The sequence below is a fragment of the Sesamum indicum genome, linkage group LG4, assembly GCF_026168435.1.
Source record: "Sesamum indicum cultivar Baizhima isolate 11 linkage group LG4, ASM2616843v1, whole genome shotgun sequence".
Classification (NCBI taxonomy): Eukaryota; Viridiplantae; Streptophyta; class Magnoliopsida; order Lamiales; family Pedaliaceae; genus Sesamum; species Sesamum indicum.
The window spans coordinates 12,219,131-12,246,925 of NC_142660.1; the positions used below are offsets into that span (position 1 = coordinate 12,219,131).

The 27,795-nt window shown below is 34.9% G+C and overlaps 4 protein-coding genes and 1 long non-coding RNA gene across 6 annotated transcripts; 2 read left to right on the forward strand and 3 right to left on the reverse strand.

Annotated features, from left to right (window-relative positions):
• Window positions 1-6,622: 6,622 nt before the first annotated feature.
• LOC105160388 (potassium transporter 26) lies at window positions 6,623-9,796 on the forward strand. Its single transcript, XM_011077734.3, has 7 exons — window positions 6,623-6,891; window positions 7,023-7,494; window positions 7,604-7,654; window positions 7,791-8,051; window positions 8,161-8,213; window positions 8,307-8,676; window positions 8,976-9,796. The coding sequence occupies exons 1-7, from the start codon at window positions 6,700-6,702 to the stop codon at window positions 9,794-9,796; spliced, it is 2,220 nt and encodes a 739-aa protein (XP_011076036.3). The 5' UTR covers window positions 6,623-6,699.
• A 462-nt stretch (window positions 9,797-10,258) lies between these two features.
• On the reverse strand, window positions 10,259-12,885 carry LOC105160387 (ubiquitin-conjugating enzyme E2 28). Of its 2 annotated transcripts, none has more exons than XM_011077732.3 (5): window positions 12,727-12,885; window positions 12,543-12,621; window positions 11,137-11,264; window positions 10,794-10,898; window positions 10,259-10,642 (listed from the first exon to the last, which is right to left on the reverse strand). In XM_011077732.3, exons 2-5 carry the CDS (start codon window positions 12,610-12,612, stop codon window positions 10,499-10,501), a joined length of 447 nt encoding a protein of 148 aa, XP_011076034.1. In that variant the 5' UTR covers window positions 12,613-12,621; window positions 12,727-12,885; the 3' UTR covers window positions 10,259-10,498. The 2 variants fall into 2 exon arrangements, with proteins under 2 accessions (XP_011076034.1, XP_011076035.1); XM_011077733.3 differs by having other exon boundaries at window positions 12,543-12,649; window positions 12,727-12,878.
• A 3,213-nt stretch (window positions 12,886-16,098) lies between these two features.
• LOC105160389 (uncharacterized) lies at window positions 16,099-17,330 on the reverse strand. The gene is made up of 3 exons (XR_016065122.1): window positions 17,316-17,330; window positions 16,607-17,224; window positions 16,099-16,459 (listed from the first exon to the last, which is right to left on the reverse strand). It is a non-coding gene; the product is annotated as an uncharacterized LOC105160389 (long non-coding RNA).
• A 1,728-nt stretch (window positions 17,331-19,058) lies between these two features.
• Window positions 19,059-21,134, forward strand: LOC148788474 (uncharacterized). The gene has a single exon (XM_088880101.1). The coding sequence runs from the start codon at window positions 19,059-19,061 to the stop codon at window positions 21,132-21,134; it is 2,076 nt and encodes a 691-aa protein (XP_088736227.1).
• Window positions 21,135-24,085: 2,951 nt separating this feature from the next.
• LOC105160391 (uncharacterized) lies at window positions 24,086-27,125 on the reverse strand. The gene is made up of 3 exons (XM_011077738.3): window positions 26,438-27,125; window positions 26,005-26,290; window positions 24,086-25,153 (listed from the first exon to the last, which is right to left on the reverse strand). Exons 1-2 carry the CDS (start codon window positions 26,941-26,943, stop codon window positions 26,044-26,046), a joined length of 753 nt encoding a protein of 250 aa, XP_011076040.2. The 5' UTR covers window positions 26,944-27,125; the 3' UTR covers window positions 24,086-25,153; window positions 26,005-26,043.
• Window positions 27,126-27,795: the final 670 nt, after the last annotated feature.

Sequence of the window (27,795 nt, forward strand, 5' to 3'; positions counted from 1 at the left end):
AGAGGTTTGTTGATGGATGGTATTATTAGTTTGGTCCAACAATGTCATGTGTGGGCGAAGGCTACATCACCTTTAATTTTCTATTTTATGATATTTTTAAAATAATTTTAAAATTTAAAAACATCAACATATTTATTTCTATACTTTTCGGAAGTTTCAAAATAATATCAAAATTAAAAAAAACTCGAGACATATGGTCCTATAAATCCCATAGAGTAGCAAACTAAACGTGTCGAGTTTCTCAATTTTGAGTTATTTTTGAAAATTTCTTAAATAAAAAATTAAATATGACGAGTTTTTTCAATTTTAAAATCAATTTAAAATTCCGTAAAGTATAAAACTTAATATATCTAATTTTCTTAATTTTGGACCCAAAAATCTGATAAAGTAGAATACTAAATGTGTCGAATTTTTTTAATTATAGAATCTATTTTGAAACTATTTGAAAAATTCCATATAAATATATTGAACCTTCTATCCCATATTTATTAATTTAGACGGGTAATGAACTTTTAATGCTAATATTCTGGCCTTGTACATGCAATAATATTACTACATAAAGAATATTAATTAAGATAAGAAAAGACAATTAATTAATCTACTGCACATATAATGTTGCTTGTGCACTGAATGAATATTTATGTGGGATGACCTGATCAGGGCACACACTTCCTGGTGCTTTACAAAATACCTAAATTGCCCTTATATCTTTCACTTATCCTCCTCCTGCTGTTATTTGCAAACCCTTAGCAAATTAAATAGCTATTTATAAAATATTATAAAGTGTCTCATAATTTCTTCTTTTAAAAAAATGAACTTATAAAAATTCAAAAGTAAGATGTCAAGAGTTTATAGTTCTTAGTTTATTTTTAATTTTTTTTTTCAATTGTAATCATAAAAATTATACAATTACAATTATTAATATCATATAAGCTCGATGATTTATGTGTCAAACACTTCAATAATAATAATAAAAAATTCTAACAACTTCTACGATATATATTTGAACTTAATTATACAATGTTTTTAATTAAATAAATTCAGCAAGCATGTCCAAAATAAATTAAAGATTTACAATGTTGTGGTCTGAATATCTAAATCAAGAACGACAAATTATTAATTAATTAATGATAATAAGAATAATAAAAATAATAGAATTTCGGATATAGTTATAAATACTCCATCATTGTTTGAAATATTATAAAAACACCTTCGAAAATTAACGATCATACGACAATTACCCTTTATAATGAGCTATCACAAGAGAATATATGTTAGACAATTGATACCATAAAGACGTATTTCAAAATTTGCAAAATTATAATGATAGCAAATCTTAAAAAAATGGGTTGTAATTTAGGTTACAATTGTTTTGTTGGAGTGGTGGTAAGAGGCAGAGAGGGTTTAATTAAGAAGAGGAACAGGCAAATATACAAACATAGGCACACAAACACAATATACGGCAGAAACGAAAAGGAGAGGTCAGTCCCAGAAACTGAGCAGCAGAGCCGACTTTTTTGCAACAGCGCAGCTCTGCACTGCACCCAAAAAACTGCTCTAAACTGGTGTAAATTGTAATGCAATTTAATGCACAATGACAATGCATTGCATATACATACGTACTCATCATCACTATAGCCTAATTTGGTCCCCCCCCCCCTCCCCCCCAACGTATGTACATATGTATGTATACTCACTTCTCTCGTCGTACTACCCATGAACAGCTGATCCTCATCAATCTTTGCCTTATCTTACGTCCATGTCTCATAGATTTTGTCCCCAACTTGCATACCATACCTAGCTACCTCCTTCATACTTATATAATTACTACCCAAATTCAATTATACCTCAACCCCGCCTTTTTCTGACCTGGCATTGGCTATTTATGCATCATGTCCTATATGATATTGCGACGTGCACACCACGTGCCGTCTCCTTGATTTTTTGTCCAAATTATATTTGAGTCTTTTTATTCTGAAAAATAATTTTATATTGTATTCATACTTTCTATACGAGTGCTTACTTTCCATGTATTCGTTTTGATTAAATAAAAGAAACTTAGATAAAAAATTGAATTAAATTTTCTAATATATTCAACGAATTAAGTTTTTTTATTATGTGATTATTTAAGATATCGGTGTTAAAAGCAATTAAATGTCAAATTATAAAGGAAGTGGGATGAGGGTACTTTATTTATTTATTTTTGCCAAAGTGCAAATTGTAATGATAATGAAGAATCATTCTTCTTTGTAACCAAACCAAATGTGAAGTAGAAAAGCCCTCTCAAAAAAGAAAAAAAAATTGAAGTTGAAAGCGCTAGGTGAGTGTGACCCCAGGCAATGAAAATCGCGCTTTTGATTCTCAATCGATGGAGAACGTGAAAAGCGTGTGATCTGGCAGTTTGTATATTTATTGCTAATCATAATTAAAATATCAGTAAAAGTTATAATTACCCACATGGTTTTGGGTCAGTAGTCCTTTTGGGCCATGTTTCTCTGGTCCATTTAACCTACCGACACAAAGATGATGGGCCCTTTTCAACTTCACTCTTCTCCCAACCCCAACCAAATTACTACATTTTACTTCTCCAATATTACTATACCTAAAATCTTTATATATATATATATATATTTAAGTATTTCACTAATTCAAATCAATATATTAATATACTAAAAAATAATTAGTATAAAATTATAATAACTCTTAATTCAATTAATATATAAATATAACTGTAAATAAATTACAATAACTTACATAATAAGGTGAGACAAATACCTACAAATTTGGTATGACTCGAACCCATGATGTTGAACTTCATGGGACCTAAACCTTAGCTTCAACCATTAAAATAAGACACCATTGGTCCTAAAAAAGAAAAAAGTTTGTATTTGAGTTTAAGTGTAAGTGTTAAGTTAGTATTATTAAATTACTTAATTAAATTTAGTTTCGATTTTAACGACAGGAAAAGAGAAATGCTGGATTAGGACAAAAGTCTAAATAATTTTTACCCAAACGACTAGAAATAATACTGACTGCTGATTAAGAATTAATCAAGCAATCTATATGACCACATAGATCCGTACATGTTCTTATACGTACCAATTGTCTTATGTATGCATTTAATATGATGAAAGCTCCTCAAACTTATATATTTCACTTATAACTTGTGATGATTTACACATATAGTTTTAACAAAGAGACCACACCAACAACCTAATTAACATATATATAAAATATTGAATTTCATGTTGTTGTCATGTTCTTCTTGAAATTGACATCCGGATTCTAATTCATAAATCCGAATCTCATTTTAGACTAAATTTTTTAAATATTCAAGACTGTCTGATTTCTTGATTTCAACGTGAGAAAAGTAATAAAAATTCTTTTTGTCTTTTGAACTATTAATATGAATGTGTGTACGTATATCAAAACATGACTAAGATTAAAACCAAACATGACTAAGATTAAAACCAATCAAGTTAATTTGAACTCCAACATTATGTGATCAATGTCCAAACATGGACAAAAGAGTTTGACCTAAAAAAATTGCATGTTTCAGTCAAATATTATTAGACAAAGACAGTATATATAAAGTGAGCAGCATAATGAAAGCAAATCTTCTTAACAAAAAGAAAGCAAAAAAGGATTGGGGGAGAAGGAAAAAGGGCAGCCGCCACAAGAGGAATGTTTTCTTCTTGTCTAATTGCATATATTTATTCAAAGTTGGATATTTAGTGGGATTCCACAAATCTTGACCTTTGAATGGCGCCTTTAGTCCTGACCAAAAGAATCGTGTTTTTTATGTTTAGATTTTTTTTACTTCAAACAATTTTATCCATTCAAATGAATCACAAAATAAATGTAATACATTTGTTATATGATTGGTCGATTATTTTAAATTATACATCAAATACACCGCATGTATATTACACTTTCATATAATAAATTCATATCTGACCAAACTTAATCTGAACTAGAATTTTCCTCTTGGCTATATCCACACACTTAAAACTTCCAATTGTGTGTGCGTGTTCTACGTGTGTAACCAAAGTCAAAAGGCAATGGAAACATGCGACTTCGACTTTGCTACGTTCTTTTCGCCGAAAATCGTGCCCTATTTTTAACAACTTCTTAGCGTTCGTTATCGTCTTTTAACAATTCATTTGGAAAGTAGTTGCTTTCTATGGAACATAAGTTCTGATTTGTCGTATTTTGAGAAACAAGAATAAGTGTTATTGGGCTTAACGGATGCCCATTGTGCAGGCCCAAACGATCTGTCGGCCCAACATGTGAACCAGAGGGATCACGGGCCTAGCCCGTTAAACTCTCCTTTATTTTCTTTTTCTGACAGCAGCCCATTAAGCAGTACTCTAAAACTCGAGGTGATGCTATCGGCCATATTTATTAGGGATAATTATAAATAATTTTTTTAATTTACGATCTACTTATATAAATTATTATTATTTTATGAATAATTATAAATACATCCATAAAAAAATCAACATAATTTATATAAATTACCCTCATTTTAAAAAAAAAAAAATACACATACATCCTTTAAAAACATCAACATCATTATATAAATTATTCTTATTATTCTCTTATGTATTAAGGCATAATGCTATTAGAAATAACAAAAGAAACGTATAAGGTATTTTGTCCATTTAGGTAGAATTCACATAATTACAAAAATTAATTGAAAGTTTTAATAGTAGAGGAGTATTTTTGATATCGTCCCTATGTACAGTAGAAGGTAAAACGAATTTAACCCCCCCCCCCCCCCTGCCCCCCTTTTTTCAGTGCATAGATATTATAAAAATATAATAATATTACAATTAAGAGCATTTCAAATTTAGTTTATACATTTTATTCACTAATATATTAAATAACTTATTGAATTTTTTATGAGATTTTTTCAATTTTGATATATATATATATATATATATATATACCTCACGCGTAATGCACATGCATTTTATTGGTAAGTAAAAAGAAGTGTTTTCGAGAAAACGAACAGATGTAATGTATATGGTATAGAAATTGCAACAGAATTTAATAATTAAAAAAAAAAAAAGTAATTGCACAATGTAGATAATGTTGCAGAATTGCAATACATAAGATGCTGTTTATGTGGTATCCGATTCCCCTGTTCATAAACTGGACAAACTTTGACATCACCAACTGATGAAGCTCATAATTTTTCTGCTTTTGGATTTTTCACATGATTTTACTCAAGCAAGCTTCTACCTTTTAACTTTTCTGATTTATATTCCATTTTCTGGTTGAACTGACCTAAACTGTTACTGCTTCGTACCAATTTAGTCCACTGCCTATATATGTCCATCTATTAAGCTCGTTTGGGTGAGATTCATACAAGTACAAATGATCCAAATAACATTTGTTCAAACTTATATTGTTCTCTAAATAAGTGATTTGCTTTGGAAGAAATCGTAAAAATCACATTAAAAATGTTCTAGTTATAATTCTTTGATGCTTAAATCGATGAGATAGTAAAAATCGTAAGAATAAAGTAGCTAAGTAATAAAAAATGTATCGAAAATATGGAGGACTAGTATTTATATATATTTTTAATTGTATGATTTCTTATTAACCACAGACCGTAATTTGAATTGGGTAGGGGCCGAATCAGGACGAACCCAAACAAAAAAGCACTATTCTTGTAATATTAAGCAATCAACTGAAGAGTTGGGAGCATTTTTTAAGACCTTTAAATTTCTTATCAACCACACACCGTAATCTGAATTGGGTAGGGGCCGAATCAGGACGAACCCAAACAAAAAGGCACTATTCTTGTAATACTTAGCAATCAATTGAAGAGTTGGGAGCGTTTTTTAAGACCTTCGGACAATAACCCCACATTAAATATATATAGGGGTGTTCATTTTAATACGCTAATCATTTTTCAGATTCGACAATATTGTCTCATCATTTCAGAAAAAGAACATAAAAGATTAAAAATGTCTTTATCCTGAATTATACCTCGGATAAGCATTCAACTAATTAAACTTTAAAATTGTTGAATGTATAATTCACAAGGCTAGCTCAAAGGCGAGTTGTGAGGAAAATTTTTACTCAAATCAAGTTTGATCGAATTAAATAAATCACATAATTAGTGTAATATATTTATTGTGATTGATTCTTAAAGTATACATACTAATTATACTGCAAGTGCATGTATTGTACTTGCTATATAATTAATTCAAATATTGAGTTCCAATATCATGGACAAAGCCAGGACAAAGCGGCTTTGTCTGTGGTGTTGTCGACATTTGCTCTCCTGACCCGCGAAGTATATTTTGCTTGGTGAAATACGTAGACATTTGTGTAGAGGGTGTAAAGATTGGTCAATTTGATGGAGACAAGGTGGGAGAAACAGACAGAACTCCAGAGAAATAAACAGAGACAGCTGCTTAAAAGTCGTGGGTCTGTAGACAAACGTCTTTAATTTGCCTGTTAGTGTTAGAGCCAAAAAAGTCTATTTCAACCAAGGTTGTAAACATCACCACTTATTCTCAGCGTACCTGCGTTTTTCCAGTATTTCAGCAGAGGGGTTTACATGTAGGGCCACTGCACGCACTGCTGAGTAGATATCCACTACCTGCACAAGATCAAATTATTGCAGCAGTAATAATTGAAATACTCTTTCTCTATATATGACTGCAATTCAAACATGCCTGCATGCTTATTACATCACAAGTACTTCCTCTGAAGAGATCGAACTTTGCTTGTAGTTGCATGAAAATGGTCGACGTCAATGCCAAGAATCGTGGTGGTGGCCCAGACCTCTTTGGTGAAAAGATTGAAGGAGAGGCGGAAGATGGAACCATGAGCTTCACTAGGAGTTATCAGCCTCCTGAACATAGAGATAAGGTACGTATGTACGTACTTTAGTCTTTGTACATGTAATTTCTTCCCTTGAATTATACGCATAGCGTGTATATGTGAAATAAAAATCGAAAATAAAATCATGCACAGTTTGATGATATTTGCCATGCTATCAGGAATATTCAGCCATGCAGATGCTGTTGCTGGCTTACCAATCTCTTGGAGTAGTCTATGGAGACTTGGGGACTTCTCCTGTCAATGTTTTCTCATCGACTCGCTTGACGAACCTCTCCGAAGAAGATCTTGTAGGAACACTAAGCCTTATTATATGGACACTGACATCTCTAGTGCTGATCAAATACGTGTTCGTTGTGCTGCATGCGGATGATCATGGTGAAGGTGGGACTTTTGCTCTGTATTGTTGTATCCGTCGACACGTGAATTTTCACAGCAAGTTCTCAGTTCAGTACGCGAGGCTGGAAACCAAAACGAATGTGACATGTGATGGTGGAGGGAGGTTTAATTTGGGCAAAAAAATAAAGAAATTTCTTGAGAGGAGCTCTACTGCTCAGGACTTTCTTACTGTTCTTGCTTTGCTAGGAACTTGCATGGTTATTGGAGATGGAGCACTGACTCCTGCAACTTGTGGTAAATTCTTTGTTGCATAGATCTTGTTCTGTTGTATCTGAGAATGGTTTTAGCAACAAATTCTTACAAAAACCTATCAACTGGAGTTCTTGTTATTAAAATTATGCAGTTCTTTCAGCCCTACAAGGAATCCAGTCCCGTTCCTCCAAAATAACACAAGGTTTGCTGAGTAAATTCATACACACACCCACACACACACACACACATATATATACTGAATGATGATCTTATCCAAGAAACAAGGAGTAATTTTGTGTTATGAACATATACTTTGACTAGTTTCTTGATTGTTTCAGACCATGTAGTTTGGCTGTCAGTTGTGCTTCTGTTAGCCCTCTTCGCTTGCCAACGTTGTGGAACTAGAAAAGTTAGCTTCTCTTTCTCTCCTATAATGCTAATGTGGTTTGCCACCAATACCTCAATTGGTGTGTATAATATTATCAACTATCATCCATCTATTCTCAAAGCTGTCTCCCCACACTACATTGTCAAGTTCTTTATGAATAACGGCAAGACTGCATGGGATCTTCTTCGAGCTGTTTTCTTGGGCATAACAGGTATCTTTATCGGCATACTTATAGCATTTAACAGCTCAAAAACTAATGAAATTATGCCTCCAAGGCTCATTTTTTATGTTTGAGTTCATTCTTATGGTTTATGATACAGGGGCTGAGGCCATGTTTGCTGATTTGGGTCACTTCAACAGAAGGGCAATCCAGGTTAACAACAACCAAGAGTTCGTGAAGTTTCTTGTTCTTGATACCCTGTTACTTATTTATATTTCATAAGAATGATATTGCCTTCTTATGCAGATTGGTTTCTCCTTTGTTGTGTATCCAGCATTAGTCATCACATATGCTGGTCAGACGGCTTATCTAGTTAAGAACCCTGAGAAAATCACAGATGCCTACTACAGTTCACTCCCGGAGCCTGTGTACTGGCCAATGTTCGTTATTTCTACACTAGCTGCAGTTGTTTCCAGCCAGTCGATGATCTCTGCATGCTTTTCCATCATAAAACAGTCACTTTTTCTGGATTGCTTCCCACGGGTTAACATAATTCATACATCTTCCCAGCACGAAGGCCAAGTCTACTCCCCTGAGATCAACTACATTCTCATGATTCTCACAGTCGGTCTTGTCGTTGGATTCAAAGGTGGCGTTGAACTAGCAAATGCATATGGTAAGACTTTTATCTTTCCAACAACATTAAAATCACTGTCCAAAATTGGGTATTGCTTGGAAGCGTCTAGGACCAGCAGATCGCAAGTGATCTCTACCACCCAAGCAAATTGGCAAACGTAAAGGCATCAAAACCTGTTGAAAGATCAGTCAAAAATTTATGTAAATAACATGATCACGTAGAGAAGCTTTCCGTGATGCTTACAGGTGTGGTGGGTTATGGTTACAACCAAAGTCTTCACAAGTTTAATGATAATATGGATGACCATGTCGTGATTGAGCTTTCCATGATGTTTACAGGTGTAGTTGTGATATGGGTTATGATTATAACCACATTCTTGACAAGTTTAGTGATGCTGATTATATGGAAGACAAGCGTAGTTTTCGTCCTAGCCTTTTTCTTGCCTTACATGTTGATAGAGAGCATATTCATGACATCCTTGCTAAACAAAATCCCACAAGGAGGATGGGCACCTTATGCCATCTCGGCTTTCTTCTTGAGTGTCATGCTATCATGGACATACGGACGGAGTAAACGGATTGCATATGAAGCAGAAAGAGAGATGAACATAAGGGAAATGGACCAAATGTTATCGAGTAGCAACATCTACCGAACACCAGGGATTTGCTTTTTCTTTACAGATCTTGTATATGGCATTCCACCCATTATTCATCATTATGTTCAAAACACAAACTCAGTACGGGAAGTCATGGTGGTCGTTACTACCAGAACTCTACCAATCAAAACTGTTCTGCCAGAGGATAGGTGGATTGTCGGGAAACTGGGAAATCAAGGGGTATACAGGTGTTTGGTGCAGTATGGTTACAAGGACTCTCAGGATATGAAAGGACATGATTATGTTGCTTCAGTAGTGACTCAACTTGAAGGGATTATTGATACAAGGAATGAAAAGCAAAAAATTCAATCAGCTGCGCAGAAAGAAACTTTATTCATAATAGGCCGGACAATCCTCAAAGCAAACAAGGAAAGTGGAATGCTTGCCCAATTCATGATAGATTATCTATACAGGTTTCTTCAGAAGAACAGCAGGTCAGCAGTTTCAACACTTGAAATCCCATCAGAAAGAACATTGCAGATTGGAATGTTATATGAGATCTAAAATCAGGCCTGAAGTAAGTTTGTCGGGTGTGATGGGTAACAGAGTTGGCAGAAATGTAAGCTCCAAGGACAAGATCACATTTTTCACCAGGTATTCAATTGTATCCCAATAAACGCCAAATCATGGAAATCAACAAGAGAACGACGATATTATGTATTCAAGCACTAGAGTTGGTTTCCATAGTACACCAGTGACGAACAATTTCAATGCGCCGTATCACCTTTAATACTTTCTTCCCGGCAAGTATAAACCATGTTGAATATTTATCTACCATTCCATGGTAAGAAATTATCATACTCAGAGCACAAGCCAATACAGAATGCCACGTTAGACAAATTAGATTCTTGATGTATATCCAGGTGAAGGATCACTGTATTTTCCATAATCACCATCTATCTAAACAGCAACATCACATTCTCACAGGCCAAGAAAATGTTTAGGTTGGAGTTAAGAAGGAAGAAATAAGCAATCAAGATAACAAGTGCACGATATAAAATTGTAGGAAACATTTCAAAGATGAACTACACATACAAACAGTTTGAAAGCAACATGTCTTTCCTTTTCTTCAGAGCACATCTTGGACCTCTATTTAGTCCAAATTTAAGACTTCAAAAGATAGATCAGACTATTTCATACATAAAATGTAAGACCGAAGTATTTTAAGGTAAGGGCGGGCTATCCCCTCGTCCATACCAAACATGGTTAGCCCATGGCATACTTCTGAGTCCAGCTCCTTGCAGTAGTCTCATACTTGGACCTGTCAGTTTTGTACATATGGGCAATTTCAGGCACCAAAGGATCATCAGGATTTGGGTCAGTCAACAAAGAGCATATGGAAAGCAACACCTGCAATTGGATGCAAAAACAAGTTGACACCTTCAGCAACTTGAATCTAAAAATACTATGAATGGGATAAGAGGATGAATTCTATCAGAGATTATTTTGATAAAAGGTTGACCAAGTAGAATTTAGGGATCAGAACTGAAAAAATATGGACCTTGGAAATAGTTAGCGCAGGGCTCCACTGCTCCTTCAATATGTCGAGGCATATGCTCCCGTTGCTGTTTATATTTGGGTGGAAAACTTTCGTCCTGAAAGCAACCTGCAAATTCATCAAGATGAATGCATGAGAACTGCAAATAATCAAAGAAAAGGCATCATGGGAGAACTTGAGTACAGAATAACGGCAGGCTGGAAGAGATGATGCCACATATAGAATTGACCAAAGACACCAAACATAAGAACCATTGAAATCAAAGATATGATAGTGATGCTTGTGTTCTTGAAAATGTAAAAGAACAGATTGAATGTAAAAAGAGACAATTAGGCACGTGAAATACCTTAGGAGGCTTGAAAGGGTAGTCTGGAGGAAAATGAATGGTAACTAGGAAGACTCCACCAGAGTATGGGCTATCTGGAGGACCCATGATTGTAGCTTGCCAATGAAACATGTCCTCAGCAACAGGGCCTGAAAAATATTAGCATCACAAAATGAAAATTTGTGTAAGAATTCTGTACTGAGAAGCATGGTACACTTAAATAAGGTCACAAAGAGAAATTACAAAGAGTTCAGAATCGTAAAGGTTCACACAAAAATAGCGAAGTACAAAAATCAGAAAGATAAAGATAGAAGTTGGTCAAGAAATCAAAAAGGGTACTCACACAACTTGTTGAATAACTGAGGATAGAAAGGCTCATTCACAAAAGTCATGGTCTACCCTTTCCTATTACATTCCACTCTTCCAAAAACAACTGAGCCAGGACAGGGGTAACAATTATTCACATGAGTAACAGTGGAGGATAGTGTTAAAAAATAAGGTAAGTCTACACATAGAGCTGATTTTCGGAAATCATTTCTGATACATCTCCTGCATTGGTTTTTAAAGATTGCAACCAGATTATTATTCAAACTAGCCTAAAGGAAAATCTCATCAAATGGAATGTGTTACTCTGCATGGCAAGGGTTAATGGTTATTCTAGAAAAGTAGCTTATTAAATCAAACATTGTTAAGAGAATATATTGATATACCTAAGAGAATACATGAACCTAATACAGCCAAGACTATTGGCTCATCATTTCACCCAAATCAGATCTGGAAATTGTATCTTTAATAGTGTCTCTTCCTGAATCTCACTCATTACTCTTCAAATTTCAAAGTTCTGATACCATCACAAGAATGGGATTCTCAAAAAACTTATGTATTTTCACGCACTTGCTTAAAAAATCAGTCTATTAATCGTAGGACCCCATAGGAACAGGACTTTCTGAATCAAGCCACCTCACCACCCCCTCGCCTCGAGGTAGAAAAGAAAAGATCGCAGAACCTCATAATTAATTCGAACAGGCAAAATCTAAAAGAAAGAATAGGAAAATAAAACAATAAACATAAATCGAGTAAGCCAAATAAAAACCAAAGCTTTCACTTGTACACACAATAGATCATCCAGGCCACCCACAAAGATTAATGAAAACTGTGACCTCTTACACTAATCACTACCATAAAAAATTCTCTGACGAAAAAGACCGAGAATAGCTCAGCTTAAATACCCAAAAATTGCTTTATGAAGATCCAATCCAAGATAAACAAGCCCACAAAGCAAAAACATTAAACCAATTTTTTTTATAAAAAAACAAAAAACAAAAAACAAAACACAGAAACACTTTTCCTTCAAAGAACCCAGTTACATAAAGAAATCAAAATCAAGTCTTTTTAATATAAATCTTCAAGGGATGTTAGTAATATACCAGCACTGCAAGAGGTAGGAGGATCCTTCTGAAGATCCTTGAGCTCCTTCAAGATCCGCTTTGAAGCCATAAGCGATTCCTACGATCCAACAACAAACAACCCAGATCTATTCTCTTCAGACAATATTACACAAGAATCAAACAGATAAAACAAGAATTGGACCGAAATCATTCGAAATTGTACCTGAGAGAAAGATTAGATCCTCCTGCCTGCGTAACTCGAGGGGAAAGCTTTATTACTTGGAAAAGTGAAGAGGAAAAATGAAAAATTCGCAGAGGAAATGTTGGTAACGTGAGGAAATGAGTTTTATAGGGCACTGATTGATGAATAATTACACAAACTATTATTTCTTTCTTTTTTTTTTATTACAGAAATGATTAGTTATTGAAGAATCATTTTGAGTATGTTGACATTGGGTGATTCCAATTTATCTTGTGGGCTCCATTCACTGCCCATTTCCACTTTGGAGTTTTGCACCCAAACCACCAAAATATATATATTTACTTCAGAAAAAAAAAACTACATAATTTATGAATAATTAGCTAATTATGGGTAATAATCTCCACTTTAAATAATTTCCCCATAATAATTATATTGCATTTATTTGTTTCTACCTTTTTCTTATACCAAAAAAATAAAAAACATACGAATTATATAACGTATCATCATTATAAGAATTTCAAATTGATATCATATTAAATACTATTTAATGAAAAGATAGATATAATAATTACAATTTAAAATGGACAAAATACGCCGTTTCATTATATATATATATATATATATATATATTATTAAGTGGGTACATTTTTAGTGTCTTATTTTTTTAACCTAACAATTTATATACTTTTTAATATTAATTTAACTAATTAATGAATTTATTAACTATGCACTCTTCTAACCCAAATTAACCACTCTTGTCAATTTTCACTAACATTAATTTTTTTTATAACTTTCTTATTATTTTTTTCATTTTAATGTTTTTAACTTCTTCAATAGAAATATTCTTTTAAAAATAAATTTTAATTTTTAAAATTTAACTATGCATATTCATCTGAATATGCCGTGCCACACATTCTAATTTAAAAGAATGTGGTCAAAAAAATTTATGAAAATCGATATATAGCCAAAATTTGATCAAATTTATTATTTTCAACCTACTCGTTTCTCATAATAAATATATATATAATGAGAAAATTATTGGTTATTGAGTAAAAAGATGTGTTTAATAAAGAAATTAGAGGGAGAAGAAATAGTTGGGATAGATGATGAGTTGGAGTATTGAGTGCATGAGAAATCAAAGTTGGAGCAAGTTGGGCGGCTAATCGTGGTTTTGGCAATAGCAACTTTTCTTTAGACCTTCACTGAACGCGTTTTTAGGTGAATCGGGTTTTATTCCATTTGGCGCAGTCGCTGAACTGGAGCACTGCTGGAGTTTGATTGTGATTTTTATTTATTTATTTTGAATTTTTATGTGTAGGAAAAGAGACAATGAAATGTCCTCATCAACTTCATTCTCATCTCCTGTCACTGTCACTGTCACTGTCCAACCAAAAACCTATCTGCTATTCACTATTAGCTACCTGTCCTTCCCATCTTATTTACTTGTAAATAATAAATCATTTTTTATAATGTAAAGTATATTATAAATGAAAATCAAATATATGAATTAATAAATTATATTTTAAAAATAATAAATAAAAATTAATTTAAAATATTATCGACACAATAAAAAGTTGATATAGTGATGTTAAAATGGTGTGGAGTCACTTTTATTTAAAAAAATAATTACAATTAATTTTAAAATGTATTTGACATAGATATGATTGTTATGTTTAAGAATTGGTGTAGCAGTGTCACTTACTGTTGTTTGTAAACATAGATGGTTCTTTTTATTATTAATATAGACATTAGAAAGAATAGCTACATTGTTGACTTACAATGGATATTTGTCATATTGATGTATTATTTAATTAATTAAAAAAAATAATATAATCTTATAATTATTGCTTATATATATATATATATAAATTGTATGTTTATCTTATTTGGATATATGTTTTGTTCCCATCAGATTATATTCGAATTAATAAAATAATTATCATATTTTACAATTAAAGAATATATTGGAATTGAGTGCCGTATATAAAAAGGGGGGATTGCACCTTTAATCTTATAAGACAAAAAGTGTTGCACTTTTGATCCCATACTTTAAGAAATTAATATTTTTGATCATATAGGTTTAAAAAATATCACAAATGTGGTCTCATGCTGTAATCCTATAGAATCAAATCTGATAGACTTTGGGACCACGTTTGCAATGTTTTTTTTTTAATTTTATGAGACAAAAAATATTAACTTGCAAAATACGAAACTAAAAGTGCAACACCCCTAATGTATGAGATCAAATATGTAATTTTCCCAAAAAAGTGGCTCTCATTGTGTTGAATGATGAATATTCACTTTTGAATGTTTGGAATTTGGTTAGTCAAAGTATTCCATGCCTTTTCTTTTGGTATCTTTTTCATTTTCCTTTTATTAAGACTATATATTATATTTTACTTGATATATTAAATTAATAATTTTAAATTAGACTATATGTCCAGATCAAATAAATCAATAATAAATTAATTATGAAAATAAACTACCACTGCAAAGTGGAGAAAAACAAAGTCCATAAATAGAGAAACTAATAATAGAAAAACTACTAATTAAGACACATCTAAATAAGTTTTTATATTCATTAAAATAGATTGTTTTTTATTTCATTAAAAAGTTTTAAATGAATAATGTGTATAAGCAATTATTGAGTTTTTTTCTCCTTTTCCATTGCAAATAAGTGCATAGACATGTATGTATGTTCGTTCATAACATGCATATCTTGATGCAGTTAGTTTAATTTGTAACATTGGTTAGAGCACAGTTGATATGTGCATAATATAGTTATTTATTTAATTAATCGTCGTTTACGAGTGCGGTGGACGTTTTGTAGAGAAGTTAAGCATGCATTAGAGAAGAAACTCAAAGAGGAAAAAGCAACTTCCCCCAATTCATTTCTGCAGCAGTGAGTTTTTATTTTGTACAAAAGTAGAAGTCAATACCAAACCGTGCTGTGTTTGGATTTATGTTTTCGTATTTTTCGAAATAAGATAAAACTCACTTAATGTTAGTTTTTTTATTTTTATCCTTTATCTGTGTATTTTTTTGTTTTTCAACTTTTTATATATAATATAAAACAAACATGATTGGACAATAAATAATATTTTTTATCTCCAAAAAATATAACATTAAACATAAATATGTATCAATATACATATTTATATATAAAAATATATATAAAAAATATATGATTTGACAATGAACCGTGATTGTGTCTCCCAAATCCCATTATCAAATCTACACCACTTATTTTAAAATATTACCCCAAAACACAAATTCATATATATCATGTATTTTCAACACACACTTACTTATCTCTATTTTTCTCTCTATATTTTCAAAATACAAAACAAAACACTTAAAACACAAATCCAAACACAAAGATATAATTTAGGGAGATATATCACATACATTTTCGAACTTCTAATACATTATATTTAGAGCAAAGATTGCCTCAGTGCTGTAAGAAGTGCACAGGGATTGGTATTTTACTTGTTCTCAGAAATATCTCCCTCAGTCCTCTCTGCGGCCGGTCGTCAGACGCTCGTAAAAGTTATGATGTCCGAGAACTAAATGCCCAATAGAGATGTATTAGCCATCAAACGCACGCATCCTAAGAAGTTGTTGACGACGGCTGTCGGGAGCTCGTAAAAGTTGTATTCTGGTTAGCCCAGCCCGAGCGTTATATCTGTAATAAACTTGTTCTCGATTCTTGATCCACCAGGCCTCTGCTTCTTGCGCCTTGAATATTCTCCGGCTGCATTTACATCAAAACAATTACTGTCAGGAAAGCGGAGAAGAGATGGCACAAGTTAATTATCTGTCACGAGAGCATCTTCTAGTAAACTCATGATTCAAATCAGGATCAGTAACGTGTTAGGAACTTGATGTAAGGAAAATCAACCTGAAGCGCACGCGCTCCACGTCTGTGCTTCCGTCTTTAAGGCATACAAGTGTAACGTACACGCCAGGTTCGTATCGCTGAATCCACTCAAGCTCATCAGGTCGGCAAACGCTTGCAAGAGGCCCGTCTAGATTCGCGGATTCCAAGATTTCATCAAAATTTGTTTCCAGCATTGGTTCTTGGGTTCTCCCAAGTGCTCTGCGTTCCTGGTAAAGAGGAGAAGTCATCAAGTCACCATCGTAAAGGACAGAACTGAAATCGGAAGATTGGGAGCAGATGCTGGGGCTTCTGGAATGATCATGGCAGAGTTGCCAGATCTGCTCCCTCTTCACCACGGCTGACACCAACCTCTCCCAGTTGTCGTAGACCTGAGACATGGAAGGGTTCAGGTCTTCTCCCCGGATATGTTTTAGTTTTGACTATATTGTTTTGATTGAAGCCTTTTCTTCCTTGAAATTTCAAGGAATGTGGCGTGAAGGAGACTGCGTGTAGTTGTGGACTGCTAAGGTCAAAGTCAAGTACATATATTTTTGACTTTTGTGCTAGAGCACTTCATCTTAGTGGGACAATCTGGTATTCTTCGAGACTTGTAACCCATTCTTCCAAGCATCTTCTCATCTTCTTGCTCATGACAAGACACATTATATCATTCACCAACAAAGGCAGAAAAAACTTGAATATTATCTATTAAACAGCTTGGCGGAACAACCTGAATATTATAATCCGAGCTCTTGTAAGCTGTGTTGCATAGTTGCATATCCTCACAACCTTGCGAGCATATGCATTCACATAATTACCGCTCCATAACTATCATGCATCACAGGATAGAATGAAAACGAAAGATAACTATCAGGCAGAGACATGATGATGTAGTAATGATAGGATCGCATTTTGTGCTCATTTCATATAATATTTTAGCCTATTTTGTGACCAAATGCTCCTAATTAAATATTATTTTGCAGCATTAGGATAAAAGAAATGGAAAATGAAGAAAAACACCAAAATGAAAATTCAAACAAGACTCAAACTCAATTTTTGGCAAGAGTTTGGAGCTGCTTGGGCTACCTTTGATGAAGGAAGAGTTTAACTAGGATTAGGATTTTATCTCTATAAGTCTTTTAGTTCAATTAGGAATCTACTTCTAATCCTAGTAGAACTAGGTATCTAGCTATTATAAATAGGTGATGTAATTCACTTTAAGAGACAACTTTTGAACTCTTTTATTTCTCTACGTTTTTATATTATTTTGCTTTTCATGCGTTCTTCCATGAGCATGTCTAGCTAAACCTCTCATTCCGGTTGAAGACTTGGTGAACGCTTAAATCCAACGGGTTGTGAGATCTAATTTATGCTTTCTACTTTTATTCATATTGGTATTTGTGTTGTTCTCTATGCTTTTATTACAAATAATCTGATTTATTGTCAAGAATATTTGCCTAGCCAATTGAACTTTCAAATCCGTAATTGTTTGTTTAGTTCGATAACTAGTGGTAACACAACATAATTGATTATGTAGAAGTTTTCGATTATGTTGTGGGGAATGCACAATCTAACTTAAATAAGTCCTCGTAGGAATTTATTGGTTAGAATTGGGCCTTTCTAGTTCTTAATGCTGTCGGTAAATTAAATCTTGAGGACGTTCCCAAGGTTGTTTACTGATTAGGGATTTAGTCAACGGACGTTCCTTGACTATCCACAAGGTAAGGAAAGGTGAGGTCGTTAGGTCGTACCAATTGCCATAACCAATTTATCTATCATGAATAATTGTTATCTTTGCATCTATGATCAACCGTGAAATTAAGTGTGATCCTATCTTTAACTGGAATACTCTTCTCTTATATTTATCTCTTCTAATTTTTAGTTTTATTCTTTTTCACAATCAAAACTCCCCCTAATTATTTTCGTTTTTGAAGGAATTAATTTAAAACCAATCTCTGTGGATTCGACCCTACTCACACATCTACAAAAGTGTTCGTAGGAATTATTTTTGGTGGATTCGACACCCATCAAATTTTGGCGCCGTTGCCGGGGATTGGTGTCTTTAAATTAATTTCTTTTTCTTGTTACTTGGTTTTATGTCACGTTCTTCTCGTACAGGTGAACTTGAATTTGACCCAAAGATCGAGAAGACCGCTCGTAGGCTCCGAAAAGAAACCAAGCAACACAAGGAAGAGGCTTCTACTTCTTCCAACCCAGCAGCAGACTCTGAGTTAGACGTGTCCACGTCTAACGACTCCAAAGACGAAGTCATGGCTCAAAATCTAGAACGAACGATCAAAGAGATGACTTCCTTTGACTTAAATCAACAACCAATTTACATTGAATATCCTAATTTAAATGTTGATATTTTGAACTTAAATCTGGCCTAATTCATTTACTTCCTACTTTTCGTGGCCTTGCAGGTGAAGACCCACACAAACACCTCAAACAATTCCATGTGGTATGTTCCGGCATGAGACCTCAAGGAGTCACCGAAGAACAAGTCAAGTTAAGGGCCTTTCCATTCTCATTGGGAGATAAAGCAAAAGATTGGCTCTACTCCTTACCTTTGGGATCTATTGTTAATTGGAACGAGCTCAAGAAACTATTTCTTGAGAACTACTTCCCCGCTTCAAGGACTACAAACATCCGGAAGGAAATAAGTGGAATACGCCAATTCTCCGGTAAAAGTTTCTATGAGTATTGGGGGAGATTCAAACAATTGGTGGAGAGTTGCCCTCATCACCAAATTCCCGACCATCTTCTAATTCAATATTTTTATGAAGGATTGTCTGAGGCAAATAGAAGCTTGGTGGATGCAGCTAGTGGAGGTGCTTTGTATGACAAAACTCCTACCGAAGCACGCCAACTAATCACAACCATGGCGGCTAATAATCAACAATTCGGTAGTAGAAACGACAACCCCCCACAAAGGGTAAACGAGGTAAGTACTTTTATTGATGAACGTTTAGATAAACTTACTTCTCTTGTTGAAAAATTTATAGGGGGAAGCATTCAACAAGTCAAAACTTGTGGGATATGTACATCTTCGGGACATTACACCGACGCTTGTCCTACACTTCACGAAGAATCAACCGAACATGCTGACACCGTCGGTGGATTTTTTGGGCAACAACAAAGGAGACATGACCCATTTTTCAATACCTACAACCCTGGATGGAGAGATCACCCAAATTTGAGGTATGACAATCAACCTCAAAACTTTCAAAGAGTTCCACACCAACCACCACCACCACCACCTCAAACCAATCCCAATAATGGTACGCCCTTGGAGGATATCGTGAAGACACTCGCCTTGAGCACCCAACAATTCCAACAAGAAACCCGCTCAAGCATACAAAATTTGGAATCCCAAATGAGCCAACTAGCCTCCTCCGTTAGCCGTTTGGAGTCTCAAGGTAAGTTCCCCTCCCAAACTATTATTAATTCTAAACAAAACGTTAGTGCTATTACCTTGTACAGTGAAAAAGAGCTACAACTCGAAAATAGCACCAGGCGTGGGCACGCACAACATGGCAAAACTGAGGATGCATTCGAAATTCCTCCAAAAGAAATTGAAAAACCCAACCAAGTCAGCGAGGACAATTCCAAGGTGTTCATGTCCAAACCCCCCTTCCCAGAGAGATTATCCAAGTCCAAAGAGGAGGAAGAGGAAAAGGAGATTCTTGAAACTTTACTCAAAGTTGAGGTAAATATTCCCCTACTTAATGCAATTAAACAAGTACCTCGCTATGCAAAATTTCTCAAGGAATTGTGCACCAACAAATCCAAATTGAGAGATAATGAAAGGGTAAGTATGGGAGAAAATGTATCTGCCATTTTTCAACGAAAACTACCTCCTAAATGCAATGATCCAGGTACGTTTTCTATCCCTTGCAAAATTGGAAAGATTGGAATAGAAAAAGCAATGTGTGATTTGGGTGCTTCTATCAATATTATGCCTCTTACCATTTATGAATCTTTAAATGTTGGCCCATTGAAAAAAACGGGGGTTATTCTTCAACTTGTTGATCATTCCGTAGTTTACCCCAAAGGAGTTCTTGAGGATGTACTTGTGCAAGTTAATGAATTGGTTTTTCCTGCTGATTTTTATGTGCTTAATATAAGGGGGGATATTTCTCCTAATTCTACATCCATCTTGCTAGGAAGACCATTTCTTAAAACCTCAAAAACCAAAATTGATGTTGATGCCGGAATTCTCTCTATGGAATTTGATAATGAGGTTATGAGTTTTAAAATTGGTGGCGCCATGAAATATTCTAATGATGTGCATTCTATTTTTCTCATTGATTTTATTGACCCTTTGGTGCAAAAAAATGCTGTGTTCGATGGTGGAGGAGCATTTAAGACAGCAATTACCGAAAGTCTCACCTCGAATCCAAAAACTTACAAGAATAAAGTCTTTCACGACAAAATAAGTTCGAGGAAGAAGTCATACATGGACCGCCAAGTTCTCCTAAATCCACACCATCACCGGGTGCATTACATAGAAGAAGTGGATTTAGAGTGTCTAACTCATTTGAGTTGAGCCACAACAACGTCTAGCCAAAGACGCTAAAGAAAGGCGCTTCTTGGGAGGCAACCCATGTCCTTTTATTTTTCTCAATTGTTTATTTCTCTCTTCTTGTGAATGTTGTTATACCACTAAAATCGATTTTTCGCAGGTATGAACATCCACAAGGAACTCTTCCTCTCATCCAAGGTCTCACAATTCTCGAGCTCCCGCAGTTCCACCATCTACCCACGAATCACTAAGAGACGCTCTCTTTCTCCCTTTCTCTTATTTTTTATTTTATCTTCCTAGATATGCATGCTTACCACATTGGGGACAATGTGGAATTAAGTGGGGGGAGGGTGTTTTGATTGCTTTGATAGAAAATAAGTCTTGGTGGATTAATTATTTTGATTGATGCTTGTTACCCCTTCCATAATTGTTGAAGCAAATATCACTGTATCTTGTTCTCACACTAGCTTTATGATCAAAGACTTAGGTTAATCAAGTAATAATTTGGTAATGTGTGATAAGGATGTGCATCTAATGACTCCTGACAACTTACGGTTAAGAACTTATTTTTGCAAATGGTGATTTAATTTGAAAATTGAATGTGGAAAATTGGTGGACATAACCTACCTAGAGAGGAATTTTGAGCCTATACACTCATAAAAATCTACAATTTTTCTTTTCTTGAGAGATAATGCTTCATGATTTTGTCTTCCTAGAACTTGCTCTGAACCATATCGAGGCCACATCTTTATGCATACACTTGAAAATGATTAGGCGCTAGGATAAAAACCCCTTTAGCTTAAAAAGACCACCTACATACAAATCCCCTTAGTAAGCCCATTTGAGCCTTATAAGCCTTAATTCCTTGTTATGCAACCCCAAGTATAAACAAACTCTACCGTCTTTTTATTATCCTTGTTTGGCCCTTCCAAGGACTAGTAGAGCATCAAGGAAACAAAGATGTATTCTAAGTATATGTTTTGACATTAAGTGGGGGGATATCTCAATTATTATAAAGGACATTTATGAGCTAACATGTCACATGAAAATCTTGCTCTATGCCTTAAATAAAAAAAAATGAAAGAGAAAATGCCTTACAAAAAAAAAGAGAAAAAGAAAAAAAAAAGAAAAGGAAGGTAAAAAAAAAAAAAAGAGAGAAGAAAAAAATATATGTTCTCTCTTTAAAAGAAAGGCATAGCTCAAGTTGAGGAAAGTGGGACATGAAAGAGTATGAGATAAATTAATTTTGAAAAACTTGGATTCCTACATCTATTACTTGGTGCTCTAATTTAGTTCCTTGGATTTTCACCTCATTTTTCCTTATTTTTCCTACCCCCAAACCAAAGCCCCATTACAACCAAAATATAAGATCTCTTGATCTCTTGTTTTCCATGCTTAGTTTTCATGAAGATCATCTTGTGAAAACTTGTTTGAAACTTATTCAGTTGTCTTTTATCATATGATGTGTCATTCTTTGAACACTCAACTAGATTCTTGCTTGTTACTTTCGTCAGCGATCCATAAAGTTTGAACTTCTTCAACTATTTTATCTCTATTTCTTTGCATCGAGGACGAGCAAAGGGTTAAGTGGGGGGATATTTGATAGGATCGCATTTTGTGCTTATTTCATATAATATTTTAGCCTATTTTGTGACCAAATGCTCCTAATTAAATATTATTTTGCAGCATTAGGATAAAAGAAATGGAAAATGAAGAAAAACACCAAAATGAAAATTCAAACAAGACTCAAACTCAATTTTTGGCAAGAGTTTGGAGCTGCTTGGGCTACCTTTGATGAAGGAAGAGTTTAACTAGGATTAGGATTTTATCTCTATAAGTCTTTTAGTTCAATTAGGAATCTACTTCTAATCCTAGTAGAACTAGGTATCTAGCTATTATAAATAGGTGATGTAATTCACTTTAAGAGACAACTTTTGAACTCTTTTATTTCTCTACGTTTTTATATTATTTTGCTTTTCATGCGTTCTTCCATGAGCATGTCTAGCTAAACCTCTCATTCCGGTTGAAGACTTGGTGAACGCTTAAATCCAACGGGTTGTGAGATCTAATTTATGCTTTCTACTTTTATTCATATTGGTATTTGTGTTGTTCTCTATGCTTTTATTACAAATAATCTGATTTATTGTCAAGAATATTTGCCTAGCCAATTGAACTTTCAAATCCGTAATTGTTTGTTTAGTTCGATAACTAGTGGTAACACAACATAATTGATTATGTAGAAGTTTTCGATTATGTTGTGGGGAATGCACAATCTAACTTAAATAAGTCCTCGTAGGAATTTATTGGTTAGAATTGGGCCTTTCTAGTTCTTAATGCTGTCGGTAAATTAAATCTTGAGGACGTTCCCAAGGTTGTTTACTGATTAGGGATTTAGTCAACGGACGTTCCTTGACTATCCACAAGGTAAGGAAAGGTGAGGTCGTTAGGTCGTACCAATTGCCATAACCAATTTATCTATCATGAATAATTGTTATCTTTGCATCTATGATCAACCGTGAAATTAAGTGTGATCCTATCTTTAACTGGAATACTCTTCTCTTATATTTATCTCTTCTAATTTTTAGTTTTATTCTTTTTCACAATCAAAACTCCCCCTAATTATTTTCGTTTTTGAAGGAATTAATTTAAAACCAATCTCTGTGGATTCGACCCTACTCACACATCTACAAAAGTGTTCGTAGGAATTATTTTTGGTGGATTCGACACCCATCAAGTAACAAGCAATAGTAGGGAGCCTGACTAGAAACTCGTTGCAGCCCGATTCAGGCTAGCCAGGACGGCATTGTATTTCACATTAACTTCTTCTTGATGAGCCACCGGGCCTCTGCTTGGTGCTCATGGAATGTTCACCGACGACACATCACAACAAACAAATTATCTATAGAGAAAAGAGATTGTAAAAGTTGTCTACTGGAGTAGTATCTCATTGATAATAGTTTACCCCTTCAAAAGCATTTAAAAGAAAAAGGTATGTTGTTATTTAAAAGTACAGAATTGTAGCTAATTCCAATGGTAAGAGTATAAAGGATAAAAGCTTCACTTGTTTAACTTCATGTTAACAGAGTTTAGCATTCAAATAGTGACATCCATTTTAAGACAAAAAGAGTAATCTGAAAGTTTAAGTTCCTGAATCACAGATGTCTCTGGTTGCATCTCCAAGGGCTCTAATTGTTGCATCTACCCCTGGTTCCTATTAACCACAAGCTGAGTAGCAGTTTCCCTGACCTCTGAATTTCTGGATTTCACATATTCCTTTAAAGTGGTCTCATACAATGGCCGTTCATATCTTCCAGGTCCACCAAGTTGATTACTTTCTTCACTTTTGTTGAGAATGGGCTTCGGAGGCTGAGCGAGCCTGGCCTGAAATTGATGACCGCCTGATTCGGGCGAACAAGAGGAGATCATTATATTTCTTGTAAACTTTGTCTCTTTTGTTAAGCCACCAGGTTATTGCCTTTTCCTTTAATTTTCTCTGGCTGCATAAAAATAGGCAAAGAGAAGAGATGGTACAAAATAACAGCTATTCAACTCCTAAATCCTGCAGAATGTCGAAAAAAGAAAAATAATCATTTTAAGCAATTCTCTGCAATCTCATCTGAGAGGAGGTACCTGAAGCATGCCTGTTTGACCTCTATGCTTTGATCTCTGGAGGCTTTGGATGAACACCCTGATGGTTCGTGTTGTTCATCCGGCTGATCACGGTCAATTGCAGTAGACTTTATGTTTTCATCAAATTGAGAAGCTGAACTAGGATCCAAATCTGATGATATGGAGCTGATGCTTGAGCTTCTTGAGGGGGTGTGGCACATTTGCCGTATCTGCTCTCTTTTCAGCACGGCTGCTACCAACCTCTCCCAGTTGCTGTTTTCTTCAGTAGCCTCATTCTCAGTTTCAATAGATTTTGAGTTTTCATCAAATCGAGAAGTTGAACAACCAGGGCTGAGATCTGATGCTTGAGCTTCTCCAGGGGGCATGGTGAAATTTCCGAATCCCCTCTTTTTGGTGATCATAACATATTAGTCCTATATATGATTGTCATTGAAACCTTAACTTTTTGCAGCTTGAAATTTCAAGAAATATTCATCAGGAGAAATGTGGAAGTGCTAGACACGTTTTGCCGAGGTCAGCTGTTGAACAAACTCCAAAAAAGCAATTTAATAAATTTTAAGTCACCAGCCATCCCCTTCAAAAGAAGAAAAGAGGAAAGGCAGTACTATTTGTATTCTGAAAAACTTGTCTCATTTTCAGCATTCCTTTATTTCCCTACTCTTTGGTGAAGAATCCTATCTCAATATGTTATGAGCGCTCCTTTATGATGGTCCAGACGACAGATCACTGCATACAAGTTTTCTTAGGAATTTCCAGAGTTCTTGCTGTAGGAACTAGGAAGTGAGGTGCATGTTTGTCGTCTCTCAACTCAAACAAGGAACAAAGCAAGTGAAAGTAAAGCCCATAAATAGAGAAACTAATAATAAAAGCTACTAATTAAGACCCATCTAAATAAGTTTTTATATTCATTAAATAGAGTTTTTTATTAATTCATTTAACAAATTTTAAATGAATAATGTGTATAAGAAATTAATGATTTTTTTCTCCTTTTCCATTGCAAATAAGTGTGTAGGCATGTATGTATGTATGTTCATAACATGCATATCTTGATTCAGTTGGTTTTATTTGTACTATTGGTTAGATCACACTTGAAATATAATTGTTTATTCTGTTTATTTAATTAATCATTGTTTTTGTTTATGAGCGTGGTGGGACTTTTTGTAGGAAAGTTAAGTATGCATTTAGAAAAGAAACTCAAAGAGAAATAGGGAATTTCGGTCAATTCATTTCTGCATCAGTACAAAAATAGAAGGCGATACCAAACCTCCAGGATTTAGGGAGATATGTTCCCTGTAGTTGCAACCTAAACCGTCAGTCCTCTCTGCCGCCGGTTGTCGGGCGCTCCTAAAAGTTCTGATGTCCGAGAACTAAATGCCCAATAGAGATGTCGTTCGTCATCAAACAAACGGATCCTAAGAAGTTGTTGGCGACGGCTGTCTCGTAAAAGTTGTATTCGGGTTAGCCCGGCTCGAGCGTTATATCTGTAATAAACTTGTTCTCGATTCTTGATCCACCAGGCCTCTGCTTCTTGCTTCTCGAATATTCTCCGGCTGCATTTACATCAAAACAATTACTATCAGGAAAACAGAGAAGAGTTGGCACAAGTTAATTATTTGTCCGGAGAACATCTTCCGGTAAACTCATGATTCAAATCAGAATCAGTAGCATGTCAGGGAACTTGATGTAAGGAAATCAACCTGAAGCGCACCCGCTCCACGTCTGTGCTTCCGTTTTTAAGGCATACAAGTGTAACGTACACGCCAGGTTCGTATCGCTGAATCCACTCACACTCATCAGGTTGGCCAACTCTTGCAAAAGGCCCGTCTAGATTAGCGGATTTCAAGATTTCATCAAAATTTGTTTCCAGCATTGGTTCTTGGGTTCTCCCAAGTGCTAAGAGAAGTTCATCAGGGTTGTTGCGGGGATTATTTTCGTATCTTCTTCTTGGAAACTGCTCTTTCGGGCCTGAGGAAGCCTGGCCAGAAACTGATGGCCCTGTCACCCGGGGAAGCCCGGTCCCTTCTCTGCGTTCCTGGTAAAGAGGAGAAGTCATCAAGTCATCATCGTGAAGGACAGAACTGAAATCGGATGATTGGGAGCTGATGCTGGGGCTTCTGGAATGATCATGGCAGAGTTGCCAGATCTGCTCCCTCTTCACCACGGCTGACACCAACCTCTCCCAGTTGTCGTAGACCTGAGACATGGAAGGGTTCAGGTCTTCTCCCCAGATATGTTTTAGTTTTGACTATATTGTTTTGGTTGAAGCCTTTTCTTCCTTGATTTCAAGGAATGTGGCGAGAAGGAGACTGCGTGTAGTAGTGGACTGCTTAGCTCAAAGTCAAGTACATATATTTTAGACTTTTGTGAAGCCTTTTCTTCCTTGAAATTTGAAGGAATGTGGCGAGAAGGAGACTGCGTGTAGTTGTGGACTGCTAAGGTCGAAGTCAAGTACATTGATTTTAGACTTTTGTGCTAGAGCACTTCATCTTAGTGAGACAATCTGGTATTCTTCGAGACTTGTAACCCATTCTTCCAAGCATCTTCTCATCTTCTTCCTCATGACAAGACATTATATGATTCACCAACAAAGGCAGAAAAGATTTGAATATTATCTATTAAACAGCTTGGCGGAACAACCTGAATATTATAATCCGAGCATTGTAAGCTGTGTTGCATACTTGCATTTCCACACAACCTTGCGAGCATATGTCAGGGCATTCACATAATTACTGCTGCATAACTATCATGCATCATAGGATAGAATGAAAACGAAAGATAACTATCATGCAGAGACATAATAATGTAGTAACAAGCAATAGTGGGGAGCCTGACTAGAGACTCGTTGCAGCCTGATTCAGGCTAGCCCGGACGACATTGTATTTCACATTAACTATGAGCCACCAGGTCTCTGCTTGGTGCTCCCGGAATGTCGCCGACTGCACATCAACAAACAAATTATCTATAGAGAAAAGAGATGGTAAAAGTTGTCTACTGGAGTAGTATCTCATAGATGATAGTTTACCCCTTCAAAAGCATTTAAAAGAAAAAGGTATGT